Source organism: Empidonax traillii, unplaced genomic scaffold (genome assembly GCF_003031625.1).
Source record: "Empidonax traillii isolate 1590-97213 ecotype Southwest subspecies unplaced genomic scaffold, ASM303162v1 scaffold1160:size199357, whole genome shotgun sequence".
In the NCBI taxonomy this organism is placed as follows: domain Eukaryota; kingdom Metazoa; phylum Chordata; class Aves; order Passeriformes; family Tyrannidae; genus Empidonax; species Empidonax traillii.
In genome coordinates this window covers 12,845-28,424 of record NW_020956353.1, presented here as the reverse complement: position 1 = coordinate 28,424, position 15,580 = coordinate 12,845, and the positions used below count along the sequence as shown (strand labels likewise).

At 58.1% G+C, this 15,580-nt stretch overlaps 3 protein-coding genes across 5 annotated transcripts in view; 2 read left to right on the top strand and 1 right to left on the bottom strand.

Moving 5' to 3' along the window:
• Positions 1-515: 515 nt before the first annotated feature.
• Positions 516-7,604, bottom strand: AK2 (adenylate kinase 2). 2 transcript variants are annotated; one of them, XM_027905492.1, is made up of 7 exons: positions 7,473-7,598; positions 6,897-7,022; positions 5,045-5,155; positions 4,846-4,940; positions 4,170-4,242; positions 3,387-3,582; positions 516-1,353 (listed from the first exon to the last, which is right to left on the bottom strand). In XM_027905492.1, exons 1-7 carry the CDS (start codon positions 7,596-7,598, stop codon positions 1,346-1,348), a joined length of 735 nt encoding a protein of 244 aa, XP_027761293.1. In that variant the 3' UTR covers positions 516-1,345. The 2 variants fall into 2 exon arrangements, with proteins under 2 accessions (XP_027761293.1, XP_027761292.1); XM_027905491.1 differs by lacking the exon at positions 516-1,353 and having other exon boundaries at positions 3,179-3,582; positions 7,473-7,604.
• Positions 7,605-9,125: 1,521 nt separating this feature from the next.
• Positions 9,126-14,519, top strand: AZIN2 (antizyme inhibitor 2). 2 transcript variants are annotated; one of them, XM_027905489.1, is made up of 11 exons: positions 9,126-9,306; positions 9,471-9,587; positions 10,660-10,825; positions 10,902-11,075; positions 11,759-11,931; positions 12,373-12,504; positions 12,847-13,012; positions 13,131-13,293; positions 13,369-13,481; positions 13,694-13,908; positions 14,101-14,519. In XM_027905489.1, the coding sequence occupies exons 3-11, from the start codon at positions 10,727-10,729 to the stop codon at positions 14,240-14,242; spliced, it is 1,377 nt and encodes a 458-aa protein (XP_027761290.1). In that variant the 5' UTR covers positions 9,126-9,306; positions 9,471-9,587; positions 10,660-10,726; the 3' UTR covers positions 14,243-14,519. The 2 variants fall into 2 exon arrangements, with proteins under 2 accessions (XP_027761290.1, XP_027761289.1); XM_027905488.1 differs by having other exon boundaries at positions 9,145-9,306; positions 13,131-13,481.
• A 682-nt stretch (positions 14,520-15,201) lies between these two features.
• NDUFS5 (NADH:ubiquinone oxidoreductase subunit S5) overlaps positions 15,202-15,580 on the top strand; it is a 1,542-nt gene continuing 1,163 nt past the window's right edge. The window contains exon 1 of the mRNA XM_027905493.1: positions 15,202-15,533. Within this exon, the coding sequence (XP_027761294.1) occupies positions 15,318-15,533 (216 nt within the window). The 5' untranslated portion in view covers positions 15,202-15,317. The remainder of the gene's footprint in view (positions 15,534-15,580) is intronic.

The window sequence follows — 15,580 nt, the reverse complement described above, 5'->3', positions numbered from 1 at the left end:
CAATAGGACAGATTTTTTTTTCACCCTTGTGAATTTAGAGAGGCACTGGTGGAGGAAGGGATGCAAGGAGGTCTGAAAGGCAGAAAGCAAATGAGCAGAAACAGAACACGTGGCTTCCAGTTGCTGCAGGAAGAGACAAGAAAATAACATCAGCTCCTCCACACACTGGAGATACAGAGGGAGGAGGAAAGAAAAGGAATTACATCAGTTGAAATACCTGCAAGGAGCTCTAGAGAGAAAAACAGGATACAGAGGGGCTCAGTGCTTTCAGAGTCACGCATGAACAGGAAAGAGAACCAGCAAAAGGCACCATTGCTATGGTGATCTAAAGCATTGGACACACTCAGCAAGGAAAAAGAGATAAAAGGAATTACAAGCCACATTTTCAGCTGCACAGAACATCCTTGAGATAGGATCAGGCCCCAGGATCCACCCAGCACAATTGTCAGTCGATGCTGTCATCTGCCTCCTCATCCTCCACACTGTCTGCAGGTCAAAGAGGACACAGCACCAGATACAAATGTAAAGGGGTTATTTTATTATTGATTCAGAGGTTAGACAAGGCACCATTTGATCTAAAAAGAAATGCAAAAAACACCACCCCCCCCTCACCCCCCAATTAAGCGTTATTTTTGCAGGCAATTAGGAAGGTCTCTTTTGCATTTCTTCAGCATTGTGTGAATTCCAGCTTGGTCATGATCATAGAAAAGCCACCCCGTACCCAGGTAAGGCAGGTTTGGACTAAAACCACAGCCCCTCTTCAGCAGCAGAGAATCCCTGAGAAGTCTCTGTGCCAGGGTTTAGGAATGCAGCAGAACAAGAAAAACAAAACTTCCAGGAAAAAACCCATGGCATCTCTTTCTCCTTTCCATTTCAGACACGATGCATCATTTGTTTCGTTTTGGTCCTCACTGACAGGAAGCGACTTCAGGAAAATCACAGCAAACCTTTCAGCGGCCTCAGGGTACCAAGAGCCCACGAGACAAGCCCTGAAAGTCCTGGAGAAGCCTGGAATAGCACCTAACCCTACCCTCCAACAGGTCAAGGACCTGCAGCTGATCCAGGAGAGGCGTTTCCCTCTCTTGTTTTGCCTCCCCCAACATGATTTCTAAGGGGAAGGCCGCCTCTTCTTCACAATGATTCTGCCGAATAAGAAATCCATCCGAAACCCTACCAAATCAGCCCCCCCAAACCCCTTGTTTACCACCTCCTTTCCCCCCTCCCTCCCATCAATCATAACCCCCTCCCTACTCCCAGCTGCCCTCCCTGCACCCCAAGGGAAGGCTGCAATGGGTGATGTAGCAGAGTGTGCAGCGTTTGGTGGTGTCTCATCTGGTTCACGGAGTCACTCAGCTGGAATAAATGGGAACAAAGAGAAAAAAAAATATTTAGGGGGAAAAAAAAAAAAAAGAAAAACAAACCAAACAAAATGAAGCATGGCTTAAGGCAGAAAGAGGCTGGTGAGCTGGATGCAAAGGGAGCACAAGGGAGGAAAGGAATGGAGAGCGGAGGAACGTCTTGTTCTTGCTGTAGAGTAAAACCCTGACCAAATCCAGGCATGCCAAGTGGCTGGGAACCCTTCCCTGCCATTATGGCAGCAGGGAAGAAGCTGCAGCTCTCTCTGACGCTCTCAAGATAAAAGCTGCTTCTACTCAGAATGTCTTGACAGTCACTGAGACGCCAGGGCAGCTCTAACACACACATTCCCCCTCCCTGGAGCACAGGAATCCCATCCCAAAGGCTATCCCGACCTCCTAGCGTGCTGACATCGGGGCTGCCCTTCCACAGGAAAGCCAGAGACAAAGCCAGGGCCATCTGGGAATCCCAGGGGACTGCAGGCTGCTGACAAAACCAGCCCTGTTTACTTCCAAACCCTTTCTCCCCAGTCATGTGCTTTCAAGAGAAAGAAGTCAACTGCTTTCGGTTCCCCGGTGTCATTTCCAGTTTGCTGGAAGGGAAGAGGTTGTTTCCCTGGAAAGGACGTATGAGGACAGAGAGGGATTTTCAGACAAAGGAGAAATTATCAAGAAAAAGAGCAAGGGATTCCTGAGGATTAAGCATCTGCTCTGGACACAGAGCTCACAGCAGCTCAGTGCACAGGAGGGAGATGGGCCATTTCCTCTGGAGAGGAGGGTACTCAGTAACTCTCAATCAGCAAATACACATGGAAGGCCAAAGGACAAAGTTTCACCTGAGCCAATCTATATTTACAGCGGGGTCCTCCAGGAAGGGCTGGAATCCCTCGTGGACAAAGGTCAGTGCCAGCCCTGCAGTGTCACCCTGAGAAGACAAGGCACTACCCCCCCAGAGCGTCCTCCAACAGAGAGCCTGAGGGAGCCGCTGGATTTGCTCAAGAAACAGGAACATTTCCATGAGCTCCTAATGAAGGTCGTTAGCTCAAGGGCACGTGGAGCCAGTGGTTAATAATGCTGTCTCTCCAGCCTTGAGAAATCATTTGTTTTGCAACAAGGCTTTATTATATTTAGACTCTGGGATCAGGAGAAGCTCAACCAACACATCTTCATCTCCTTGGTCAAAACCAAGGCAGGAGTGAAGAGATAAAACCCAAGTCCTTTTCTTATCCTCAGGAGATCCCAACCTGCCACAAAGTGACTGTGAAACTCTGAACACAGACTCCACGTTGTTAAAAAGAGCAAGAAGCACTAATTTGCTATATTAGGGCCCACAAATGACAAGAGGTTGAAAATCCCCCCCCCACTTTCTGCCCTCCCAAGTCCCATCAGCACAGGAAGACAAGGCTGTGCTCTCAGGTAACCTGCCATCCCACAGGGAATAAAACACATACAAGGAGAACACATTGTCACCCAGCCCCAAGCAGCAGCCAAACTGTCCCTCCCATGGCTGCCCCCCCCCAGTGACACACACACAGCAACCCCACGTTTCATCCCTGCACCTTCACATCCCTTGGGAAAATCCCTCCCCCATTACTTAATCCTGACCTCCAACCTTCTCCCAGGCCCCCGTGGAGCGGCCAGGAGGAGCTGGAAGCACAGTTCCTTCCAGGGAGGTGCATTTCTCTAGGATGGAACAAAAGCTTTCTGACCCAAGAGGGTGCAGATCCCATTTTTGGCAGCCGGAGCCTGGGCTCGCTGCGGCCTCTAGAGGCAAAAAATCTCCCACACCCGCAGACAGACCGACAGTTCACATGGAGCAAGAGAGAGACCGTTAACAGCTCGTTTAATTAGAGAATTTGCACAGCCCTGCCTTGGGCTGCACCACCTTGTCCCCTCCTCTTCTACCTGCTCAGCTCTTCACCCTCCCTGGCCCCAGAGACACAGAGACAGAGAGACAGAGGGAGAAAGAGAGAGAGAAAGCAGAGCCCCGTGCTGGGACGGAGCCCTAAATGAACATAACCAGGTCTTTACATGTTGCTTTCGAGAAGGCTGCCAGGATGCTGGCAAACACCACGTCAGGAGACTGGGAGGCATCCACGGCCGTGTGGATCCCCCTCTTGCTGTAGTAGGAGATCAGGGGAGAGGTCTGGGTGTGATAGGACTTCAGGCGGGTTTTCAGGGCGGTTTCGTTATCGTCGGAGCGGCGGATCAGGGGCTCTCCAGTGACCTGGGAGAAGCAAGGGGACAGTCTCCAGCTCGCTGCAGCCTGGCACGCTTCCCCCCACCCTTCTCTCCACAGCCCCCACAACCTCCAGGCTCCCCTTCCTCCAGGCTGGGCTAAACGCGGAGCTGCAGAGGAGACCCCCAGGTCTGCAGGGGAGACAGAGAGAACCCGGGGCAGCCAAAACAGATCCCAGAGCGGTCACTGAAGAGAGGAGGGTTCAGCACTGTGGTCGTTCCCCCACACAGCGCTCTAGGAGCCCCGAGAGCAGGCACCAGCTACAGTTGCTCCCCAGGATGGAAACCAGTCACAACCCACCGCAACTTCAGCTGTGGACAGAGTCCAACAAGTTCTGAGGCTGGCAGAGCCCGGGCCAGCTCTGCAGCACATCCATCCCTTCATCCATCCCTCCAGGCCTTGCTCCCCGCAGTGCCGTCGGCTCAGGCTGCCCAAGCAGTTCCCCACGCTCCCCAGAAAGCCAGGACAGAAGGTACAAGAGAAGGAAAGAAATGAGTTCTTTTTCTCCAGGGAGACTGCAAAGCATCAGCTAAACCCAAAGCAAGGCAAGCTGTGGGCCCTGGGAGCTCACATACATCGTCCTTCATGGGCTCTTTCGGGGGTCTGAACTCCTCGTGATACGAGCGGCCACTCGCTGGGTGAATCAGCCTGAGACAGAAAATCAGTGTCAGCAAAGCAGAGGACAAGGTCTCCTGAACCTGCCACTCATCAGCACAGAAACATCTGCCACAGCAACTCGATTTGCCTTCCACTTGCAAGAAAATTCTCTGCAGTTATTTCTGTACCAAGGGCCTCTTCAGTTTGGAAAAGCAGCTGCAAGCAGGAGATGGAGAAGGGATTTTTACTTCCTGCTCTGCTGGGGAAGGGGATCTGGCTCCTGGAGGCGTGAGGGTGACACAGCACAGCAGAAAACACATCTGACCTTAGACAGTAAGTTCACCAGCGCCCAAGAGTGTGCAGTGTCCTGCCTAAGGGAGCAACAATAACTTTGGAGAAGGAAGACCTTAAAGGCTGAGCTGGGGGCACCAAGGATGCTGATTCCTATCAGTAATCCTTAATTTATAAGGCGAGGGAGGGGCTCTGCTCAAGGCTGGTCGAGCCGTGGGAGAACAGGCAAGGGATCATGGCAGAAATCTAACAGAGGCCAGCCCTAAGCACTGTGAGGACAACCTGGGCTCTGAAATCAGGATGCCATTCCCTAGACTAGGAAACCTCAACCCGTGCACCGAGCACCTGGGAGAGAAGCGTTACCGTCCAGTGATCCTCCGGATCAGCAAGGAGTCAGGGACGCTGAACTCAATGACCGAGTCGAGCTTCTCCCTCCTCTTCTCCAGGAGCTCATCCAGCTGCAAAGAGCAAAAACACCCACCTCAGAGGGGCTGAGGGCCCAGGGACCCCTGCCTGCAGGGGAGGAGGTGCCAGAGCAGTCCCTGAGCAGGGTCTCACGTACCATCTCCGCCTGCTTCACCGTGCGGGGGAAGCCATCCAGCAGGAACCCGTTCTTGCAGGGAGGGGAGTCCAGGTTGTTCTCAATCAGCTCCACCACCATCTCATCGCTCACCTGCAGAGAGGGGAGATGCCCGTGGTCAGGAGGGACACCCTGTACTCACACACAGCTGCCTCCAGAGCTGCTGCACTCACAGTGGGACTTTTGGGGTTGTCCCGTGCAGGGCCAGGGGTTGAACTCTATAAATCCTGGTGGGTTCCTTCCAACTCAGGATATTCCATGACTCTGTGATCCATGTCAGTGCCCAGGCTGCTTCAGGCCCTTCCTGAAGCCAGAGGCAGCAGCCTGCCAGGGACTTGGACCAGTGCTGTAACCTTGCTGTTACAAAGGTTGCTGTATTTCAAGGAAGACTGTCAGCTCGAAGACAAACTCCTGAGATTATTTCTTTCCTTTTTTTTTTTTTTTTTTCAAAACCAACTCACACCAGAAAATTTCGACACAACCTTGATTTCCTGTTACTTTGTACCTTCACCCACACATCCCCCTCGGGAGGCAGGAAGGGCAGAGCAGGCAAGTTGCTCATTGACTCCCATAAACCTTGTGTGAAGGTAAAGACCCAGTAGTTGCTGACAAGCTCTGGCTTCGCTGGATAGTTTTTTTTCCCATCCAACAATCTCGGCATACCGCCGGGATTAGTGCCTTTTCCACACTGCAGCACTAACAGATGCTGCAGCCCCAACAATAGCTGTTTATTTGGGAGCAGCTCTCCTCAGCAGCGCTGTTTTCTCCAGCACACACAGCTGGGACCCAGCAGGATTTGGGAACCAGGCTGTCACAACACACAAACAACACCCCCCCACAGGCAGGGATGGCGGGGGGGAAGTCTGGGTGAAGCAACAAGTCACTTCTGTGCTTTCCTGATTACACCCTCCAGAGAAACAGCCCCTGAGCACAAACCCACCCCAAACTGCTGTGCTCCCAGCTGAGTTATCACAGAGCCAGAGCACAGAGCTGGGGGGTGTCCCCGTGGAGCAGCCTGGAACACACACACACACACACACGTGGCTGATACCACCAGTCCCACCAGATAACACCCCTATCTTTCATAACCAGCCGGGTGTTGCAATGAGCTCTGGGCAGGAGCTGAGATAAGCCACGTCACTCTCCCCATCTGGGGCCTGCAGAGGCTCCCCCAGGGTGTTACGAGCCCGTGACAGCCGCAGAGATGCCCGAGATCTGCCCCACACCGGGGCAAGGCGCTGCAATTTGTGGTTCCTCGAGTCTCCCTGAGATAGTTCAGTCCTTCTGAGGAGATAATTAGACCCTCCTAAAGTGAATGTCAGAGATTCTAACTCCTGCCTCTGGGGGACCCAAAGTGCCTCTCTCACTCAGCACCTGCTGCAACTGTCACAGCAACACCTTTAAGTTTATTTTCACCACTTATGCAAGAGCTGGGATGCAGATAAACCCTCTGAAGTGATACCTGGAGTCCAGGTACCATGTGGAGGAGAGGCAGGAGCAGCAAAGCACGGCTGCAACATCCTGCAGCTCCAAGGATACACCTTCACCTCAAACAGTGCTCAGAAGCCAGGCAGAACCCACCCTATGAGCATGAAAGCAAGAACTACCCCAGGGACAACAGGCTGCTGGTAAGCAAAGAGCAACTCTGAAGAGGAAAGATGTTTTTATAGGATGTTTCTCCTGCAGGACAACAGAAAGTAAACCTCCACCCCTGCCTTCACATACTAATTAGTTTTGTCACTGGGAATTCTTAACAGGAGGCGGATTTTCTCTGCTCTCATTCCAGGTGCTGCCAGCCCATCTCCCCCTCCCAGCGCATCCCCCTACGACCCACCAGCTTCCCAGCATCCATGGTCTCCTTGATCCGCTTGCCCAGCTCGGAGCCCGAGGCCACCATGGCCCGCAGCATGTCGCCGGTAGCCAGGTGGCACACGCAGTAGGTCTCGGCGAGCTTGGGAGCCTGCGGGAGAGAACGGACAGCGGTGAGCAGTGCGGGCATGGGACCTCGGGGTGGCCGGCGTGGGGAGGCTCAGCCGGGGCTGGGGTGGACCAGGTGGGGCCTCGTCCCCTGTGGCAGCACCGGGGCGATCAGTGAACCGCCAGCACGTGGCAGGGCCCGGCGCGAAGCCCCCCCCGAGCGCTCCGGGAGCGGGGCCAGGACACCGGGACCCAGCGGGCCGGCCCCGCTCCGGGACAAAGGGATCCGGGACGAAGGGCCCCTGGAGGCGGGTTTACCGCCGAACCCCCCCACCCTGCGGGTTAAGCGAGGCCCCCGCGGAGCGGGACACCCCGCACACGCCGCACCCCCTCAGCGAGGCCCACGCGGCGGCCCCACGCGGGGAAAGGCCGGGCGGGCCGGTCCCTCGCTTCACAAGGGGAAGGGATGCCCCCGCCGCGCATCCCCGCTCACCTGCGTGCCCTTGCCGGCGCCGGGCGGGCCCAGCAGCACGGCGCGGATGCCGTGGCGGAGCCCCGGGGCCGGGGCTGAGGCCGGGGCCGGTGCCGGGCCCTGCCCGGCCGGAGCGCTCGGAGCCATGGCCGCCGCCGACTGCGCGCCTGCCTCGCGCCGGGGGGCGGGGCCGCACCGAGGGGGCGGGGATATGCATATGAGGGTGCAGCCACACCCATAACGGCTCTATGGGGTTTAAATGGAGTGGGCGGGGTTATGTGGATGTGGGCGGGGTTAACCGGCGGTGGGCGGGGCTGTGGAGCCGCGTGGCTCCGGGCCGTGTCCCGGTACCGGGCGCCGTGTCCGGTTCTGGGCTCCTCAGTCCAAGATTGGCATTTTGGGGCTGGAGCGAGCCCAGGAGGAGGCTCAGGGGGGAGCTTCTCGCTCTTTCACAACTCCCTAATAAGAGGGTGTTGCCAGGTGCGGGTCGGGCTCTGCCACCAGGCAATTAGTGACAGGAAAAGATGAGTAGTCTTAAGCTGCACCAGAGGAGGTTTAGGTTGGGCATTAGGAAGAAGTTCTTTACATGGAGAGTGATTGGACATTGGAATGGGCTGCCCGGGAAAGAGGTGGAGTCCCCATCCTTCAGGGTGTTTAGGAAGACACACGATGTGGCACTCAGTGCCATGGTCTAGGTTAGGCCAAAGGTTGGACTTGATGATCTCAGAGGTCTTTTTCAACCTAATTCCTTCTGTGACTCTGTGGTTCTGAGCTCTGCTCGCCCTGGCGCTGCGTGGGCTCAGCGTGGGCTGGGCTCAGCGCCCTGCTCTGCGTGGGCTGTGCGTCACGACACTGCCTGGCACACCCAGCAGGGACTGGCACTGCAGTGCTCTGCAACCCTCTGCTCTCCCCTCAGTGCAGTGTTCTCTGCGTGGCTCCCCACAGCCCACGCAGTGCAGTCCAGGACTGGTGCCAGGCCAGAGCACCCGGAAAACACACCAGGATTTCACAGGAGACAAGAACTTCCTTGGTCCTGGTTGCCAGGAGAGTCTGTGGCAAAGCCAAGACCACAGTGTGTAATACAGAAACGCAGGATAAGTCTGCCCCTCTCACCTCCTCAGTGGGGGCAGTGACCCCTCCACACATAAAACGTTGGCTCCTCAGCAGCACCAAGGAGGGACCTGCAAATCAGCAAGAAAAAATAATTAAAAAAAAATCCCTACTCAGCCCTGGCTGGCTGTGGGATGGAGCAGTGCAACCATTTCCAAATGCAGCAAAGACAGCACTGATGGACCAGATGAGGCCCCTTCTGCCGGGGAACCCAGCAAAACCGGCAGCACCTCAGCAAGGGTAGGATCAGCCCCTGACATCTTCCTGACTACTCCTGCCGGAGTCCCAGCCTGACAGGCACTGCAGGGAGCCTAGTTTCCCTGGCAGCAGCATTTCAGAGGTATTTTGGGCTCTCTTCCTCCCCGAGGGTCCCCGTGCAGAGGATGTGCAGCCGCGTGAGGTGGCCTCACAGCAGGGCTGGGCTGAGGGTGAGCTGGACTGGGTGACTCCTGGGGGGCAGCCCCAGCCCTGGCAGGGGGTGGGCGAGGTGGGGGAGTGTTCTCCAAGAGGGATGCAGGATGCTCGGAGGCAGCTCAGCCAATAGGGTGGCTGGATTTGGTTGTCATGGCTACGGTTGGGAGGCAGAGCAGGGAGGGAGCGCTGGGAGGGAAGGGGTGCAGGGCCCCCCCATCCTCTGCAGGGGCTGGGGGTGGGCAGGGAGCTGGGGCAGGACAAACAGCCACTGCTGGGGCCGCTTCATTCTCTCAGGAGACCCATGACAGGACCTGTTTAAATGCTTTCTGAGGTAAAGGGGCTCGGGAGGGGCTCTGGGGGGAAATGTCTTGCCTGGCACAGCGAGGAGGGGGCTGGTGAGGGGTGCCTGTGGCTGCTGAGTTTTGGGAATGGGGGGTTGGAGGGTGCTGTCAGTGCCCCTCTCCCTCTCTAACCCCTGTCACTGCTTCTCCCCAGAGCCCTCGGACCCCCAGCAGCAGCAGCCACACCTCGGGGTGCTGTGGGAGCCCTGCATTCCTCGGGGAGCCCCCCTGACAGCACCTCTGAGCACCTGGGAGGGAGAACTGGGCCGTGGTAAGGAGGGGATGTCCGAGGCTGGGGCACATGTTCTGATGGGAATGACCCACTTTGCTGCTTCCCTGCCCCATCCCGGTGTTCCGGGTGCTGCTTGGTGATGGGATGTGAAGGGTAAAGCTGGAGGAGTTGCTCTCCCTTCCTGAGTGTGAGGCTCTAAGAGCTTTAAAAACATGTTTTTTCACCTCATTCCCCAGCTCTGGAATTTGCTGGTGGGGCTTGCTCAATGCATTGCAACATCCTGCTGCTCCGGGGTCAGCGTGGTCTTTCTCCCAGTGCCTCTCACAAAATGTTGTCAGTGGATCTCTGGGGGGAGGAGTTGCTGTGCAGCTCTGAGAAGTGAAACCTCTGTCTCCTGCTCCCTTCAGATCAGAGAGACCATGTTCCTGTAAGGGCCCTGGAGCTAGATCTGGATTATCAGAGTGGAAGTGTTCCCTGCTATGTTGTCAGCTGTCCGGGTTATGGGACAGGCTGGATCCAGGGCAGGAGATTGTTAAAGCTAAAGCTCTGCTAGGACAAGCCAGCAAACCCTGTGCAGCTTGACTGTCCCCTGGTTCCACACACCTTGTGTCATGAAGGAGCCACAGCAGGGATCCAGACTGTCCTCAGGTCGGGCACTGTCAGAGAGGGGCCTGTGCTCTGCCTCTGTTTTCCTGGGGCTTGTGTGCCTGGGAAAACGGGTCCATGGGAATAGAAACCATAAGGGATCGTCACCACAGCAGATCCAGCTACGTTCCCGAGCGTGAAGGGACACGTCCTGGCACATAAAGGCCTCCATCCCCTTTGCGGTGCAGTTGGCTTTGTTGTTGACTGTGCTGGTGCCCAGACTGCTGCTGATGGAGAGGAGGCTGCTGTGTGCCAAAACACAGCTCTGAGCTGCAGAGAAATGTGTCTCCTCCCCCAAAACAAGATGCTTTAACCCACACCAGAGCTCTGCTGAGGCGCTGGTTTGGAGCAGAGCAGCACAGAGCTCTGCCCAGGGCAGCTCTGCCATGGGAGGGATGGGTGGGGAGCACCCGTGGGTGCTGGTGATGCTTCTGGACCCTGCCCTTACTATTCCTTCTTTTTCCAGTGTGTTGCTTACTTAGAATCTGTGCCCTACTCAAGGAGGCTTTAAAGGACCGTCATCACATCCCACCATGAACGGGTACCTGAGTGAATCCGATTTCCTGATGGTGGAGGAGGGATTCACCACCAGAGACCTCCTGGAGAACCTCCTCGGGGAGCTGTGCCAGGAGGTAAGGGCTGCTTCTCCGCCTCCCCCCTTGGAAGGGACACTCCTGGAAGCTCCTACTTACTCCAGCTCTCCCCTAGAGCGACCAGCAAGCCTTCTTCGTGGCAGACCTTGGGGATGTCGTGAAGAAGCACCTGCGTTTCCTGAAGGCCCTGCCCCGGGTGAAACCCTATTTCCCAGTTAAATGCAACGGCAGTGAAGGAGTGATTCGGCTGCTGGCAGAGCTGGGGGCAGGCTTTGCCTGTGCCAACAAGGTAAGGATGTGGGAGGACAGCTCCAAGCCAGCATCCTACAAAGCATTTGTGGGAGGGTGGCAGAGCTCACCCTCCTTTCCTAAGTCTCCACTCTCTAGGTGACATTTACAGGGGCAGGAGTCTCCCTCTGCTGTCAACATCTATTGGCACAGCCCATAAATCCCTGTCCTCTGTCTGGTAACTCAGGCTTGTTCCCTCTGACCAGCATTCCTGTCTCTGGAGCTGGTATCCTGGCTGGCAGACATGGCCAACCAGCTCTTGGTGTCTTGAAGGCTGAGCCTAAAGCTCCCTGCTCCCTCCTCATCATCATTTGCAATAGCCAGATTTCCAGGGAGGAGCCAAATTAAGCCACTTACCCCTATATAATTAAATAAGATGTGTTTCCAGGGAGGGAAAGCGCAAGAGTTGTCACAGCTCAGATCAGGGGTCACGTGCCAACCCTACGCCTGCTAAACCCACCTGTTTCCTCTCCTGGTCCCAGGCTGCTTTAAACACCTTACCACAGCCTGTCCTTGCCAGGACAAAGCCCACTGTGATCCCTTGGAGCTCCTGGAGCTTTTCCTTGGAAAAGCCCAGGCAGCAAGGCTGGCTCTCTGCCCTCCCCAGCGCTGCAGGCTGGACAAGCCCCAGGGCTGGTGGTGGCCACGAGGACCTTCCTGTGTGTGTGTTCCATGTCCCTGCAGGCTGAGATCACCCGGGTTCAAGGCATTGGAGTGCCAGCTGACAGGATCTTCTACAGCAGCCCCTGCAAGCAGGTTGCCCACATCAGGTACGCGGCCAAGCACGGCGTGCAGCTGATGACGTTCGACAACGAGGTGGAGCTGAGCAAGGTGGCCAGGAGCCACCCCCGTGCCAGGTGGGTGTCTGGCAGCACCAGTGGAGGGGCAGCTGGAGGAGGAGCTGGGCAGGGGGCTGTTGGGTGCTACAGGGGCTGAAGAGGAGGTTGTAGAAGGTTGGTGTCAGACCCTTCTCCCGGGTGACAAGCGATAATGCAAGAGGAAGCAGCCTCAAGCTGTGCCAGGGGAGGTTTAGATTGGATATTTGGAAAAAAACTTGATCACTGAAAGGGTGGTCAGGCATTGCAACAGGTTGCCCAGGGAAGTGGTGGAATTGCTATCCCCAGAAATGTTAAAAAAAACATGTAGATGTGGCACTTGGAGAAACGGGTTAGCGGTGGGCTTGGCAGTGCTGGGTTAATGATTGGACTTGGTGATCTTAGAGGGGCTTTCTTGGCCTTAACGATCCCGTGGCCCTGTGATTCCAAACCCCCCCAACACAGTGTGGCTTTGCTGTGCAGGATGTTGTTGGGGATCACTGCTGACTCCAGCCCTTCTGTCCACCCGAGCATGACGTTTGGGACCACGCTCGAATCCTGCCGGCACCTGCTGGAGGCTGCCAAGGAGCAGGCTGTGGAGGTGGTTGGCATCAGGTACAGCACGTGGTTCTTCTTCCAGAGGGGTGCTCAGCCCCTGTGGATCAGGATGTGGGGAGCTCTGCCAGGCTGGAACAACGCAGTGCTCCTGGGAGCCATCAGCTGCTGTGGGTGGGAGCGAGGTGAAGGTGGGGATTTGCAGGGATTCACCTTGTTGGAGCCAGTTTGGGGCAGGTTTGACCCTAAGAAAGGCTTTTTGGGGCTCTGTGGGTCTGTCCAGGTGGTCTGGCTTGGGGTGGCGTGCGGGAAACACAGAGCTGCCACCAGTGGGTGACAATCCCAGTGCTGTCACTCCCTGGGGACAGTCAGACCCTGCTGAAATGGGGTCTGTGCCCGCAGCTTCCACCTTGGCAGCCGTGGCCTGGAGCCCCAGGCCTTTGCCGAGGCCGTGGCTGCAGCACAGCTGGTGTTTGACATGGGCACGGAGCTGGGCTACCAGATGCACCTCCTGGACATCGGCGGGGGCTTCCCCGGCACTGAGGACACCAGAGCCCGCTTCGAGGAGGTACCACAGCCCCCAGCACCTGCCCCCGGCAGGCACAGAGCGAGGCTGGAGGCCATCCCTGGCTCTGGCTCGCCGTGGAATCCCTCTAACCGAGAGGGCACCTCTTCCTCCCACTCAGATTGCTGCCGTGGTGAACTCTGCCTTGGATTTGTACTTCCCGGACGGCTCCGGGGTGGAGGTCGTGGCCAGACCGGGCCGGTACTACGTCACCTCAGCCTTCACCTTCGCTGTCAGCATCGCCGCCCTGGAAGAGGTCCCCGTGGAGCAGCCTGGCTCTGATGGTAGGTGGGACAGTGGGACAGGCCCACCTGTGTGCCTGATCCACCCTCTGAGCCCTCTCCTTGCTCGCCTTCCAGAGGAGGAGTCGGGCAGCAGGAAGAGCCTCGTGTATCACCTCAACGACGGCATCTACGGCACCTTCAGCTGCCTCCTGTTCGACAGCCCCTGCCCCAGGCCTCGGCTGCACAGGGTGAGAGGGGTTTGCCCGACCCTGGGGGGGTTCCCTCTCGCTGTGTGGCATCACCTCATGCCACAGGGGGAGGAGCAGCCCATGGGGAAGCCGTGGCCGGTCCGTGGGCTCCCAAGGGTTGGACCTTCGTGGTGGGTGGAGGTGGAACAGCTCACTGTGACGATGGGACATCGTCACCCCCCCCCCCGTGGCTGCTCTCCTTCCCGCCCCAGAGACCCTGCCCGGAGCGCCCCTCCCGCAGCAGCAGCCTCAGGGGCCCCCCCGGGCGCGCCGAGGATCGCATCGCCGACGGGCTGGAGCTGCCCCAGCTGCACGTCGGGGACTGGCTGCTCTTCGGGGACATGGGGGCCTACACCGTGCCAGCCTCGCCCCAGCTCGGGGGGCGTCCCCAGCCACACGTCACCTACGCCATGTCCCGCGTGGCCTGGTAAGAGACGCTCAGAGTGGGGGGGGGACGGGGCTGGGGGAGCCACGGGGAGCATCACCTCTGGCTGTTGTTCTGTTTTGGGGGGGGATGTGAGAACCCCGGAGATTCCCCCTTGCCTGGACCCACCCTGTTCACAAAGGGGGCTGCTCCTTCCCCCTTCCTTGCTCCCCCTCGGGTGTCTCCCACTTGCAGGAAGGCCGTCCAGCTCTTCCAGGGAAAGCCCCCCCAGGCGGAAGACGAGCGTGAGAGCCTCTGCACCCCCCTGTCCTGCGGCTGGGAGATGGCAGAGACCCTCTGTGTCCCCCCGGTCTTCGCTCCTACCGGCATCATCTGAGCAGGGATGGCACGGGGCGGGGAGGACCCATGGAGGGGACGGGTCTGGGGTGGTACCAGGAGGAAAAAGGTCCTGCAGTGGGAAACGTGCCTTGGTGGGGGAAAGGTCCCCTGGCTGTGCTGGAGGAGGGAAAGGTCCCACGGTGGGAAAGGTCCCCTGGCAGCACCAGGGGGAAGGAGGTGCCCTCCTGCCCCCGGCACTCCCCCCTGGCACTGCACTGGGAACTTCCAAGTAAATCCTGTCCCATGGATCCTGCCCCATAAATCCTGCTCCTCCAGCTCGTGTGGAGTGTGTTTGGCAGGTGGGCGGGGGGTGCCCAGCAGGTCTGGGCTCTTGTTTTAAGAGGGATGGTAATAACGGGGGGTGGGTGAGGTAGCCCCCGGCTTCACCTCCACACCCTGCTCAGAATCCCCCCGCAATCAGCGTTTTGATGAGGTTTTGCTCATTAGGGAGGGTGGGGCTGTTCACCCAAGCCTTGTCCAGACACTCAGAGCAACCCCTGCGATTTTGGGGGGGCACAGAAATAGGGGGTGGGTTCAGGATGTGGGGGTCACTGCAGGGAAGAGCCATCTGCCAGGTTCCTGAGGTCCCCTCGGCCCTAAGGAAGGCTCCTGTCCTGGGGTGTGTGCGGGGGGTCCTGCACAGGAAAGCCCCTCTGAGAGCAGAGAGCCAGGGACTGGGAGAACTGGGGGGCACTGGGAGCCCTAGGGGGACACTGGGAGCCCTGAGAGGGCACTGAGAGGACACTGGGAAGACACTGGGAGGACACTGGGAGGGCACTGGAAGGACACTGGGAGCACTGGGAATCCTCGAGCGCGGCCGCCAGGGGGCGCTGGGGCGCGGCGCTCGGCGTATCCTCCGCCCCGCCAGGGGGCGCCGCAGCGCGGGGGGCGCCGCTCCCGCCTCTCCACTCTGTCCCCTCCCACCCCCCCGGCCGTAAGGCGCAACGCGGTGTCGCGCTGCGAGGCGCGCTTGGCGGCATCGGCGTCGCGCGGGGCCGGTGAAGGACGGGCCGTGGGGGGGCTGGGGGTGTCGCGACAGGAGTTGTGTCACGACAGCAGCGGAGCGCGTAGCCATGCCCTTCTGGGACCTGCAGAAGCAGCTGGGCATCGATGTGGACAGCTGGCTGCTGCGGCAGAGCATGCCGCAGCCCAACCGCAGGGCCGCCGTGTGCCACGCCTTCGAGCGCGAGTGGGTGGAGTGCGGGCACGGGCTGGGCCAGACCCGCGCCCGCCGAGAGTGCCAGCCCGAGTACGAGGACTTTATGGAGTGCATGCAGCGCACCAAGATGGTGGGTCGGGGCACCGGGCTGGGGGGGGGGGCCTGGCAAAGGGGTAC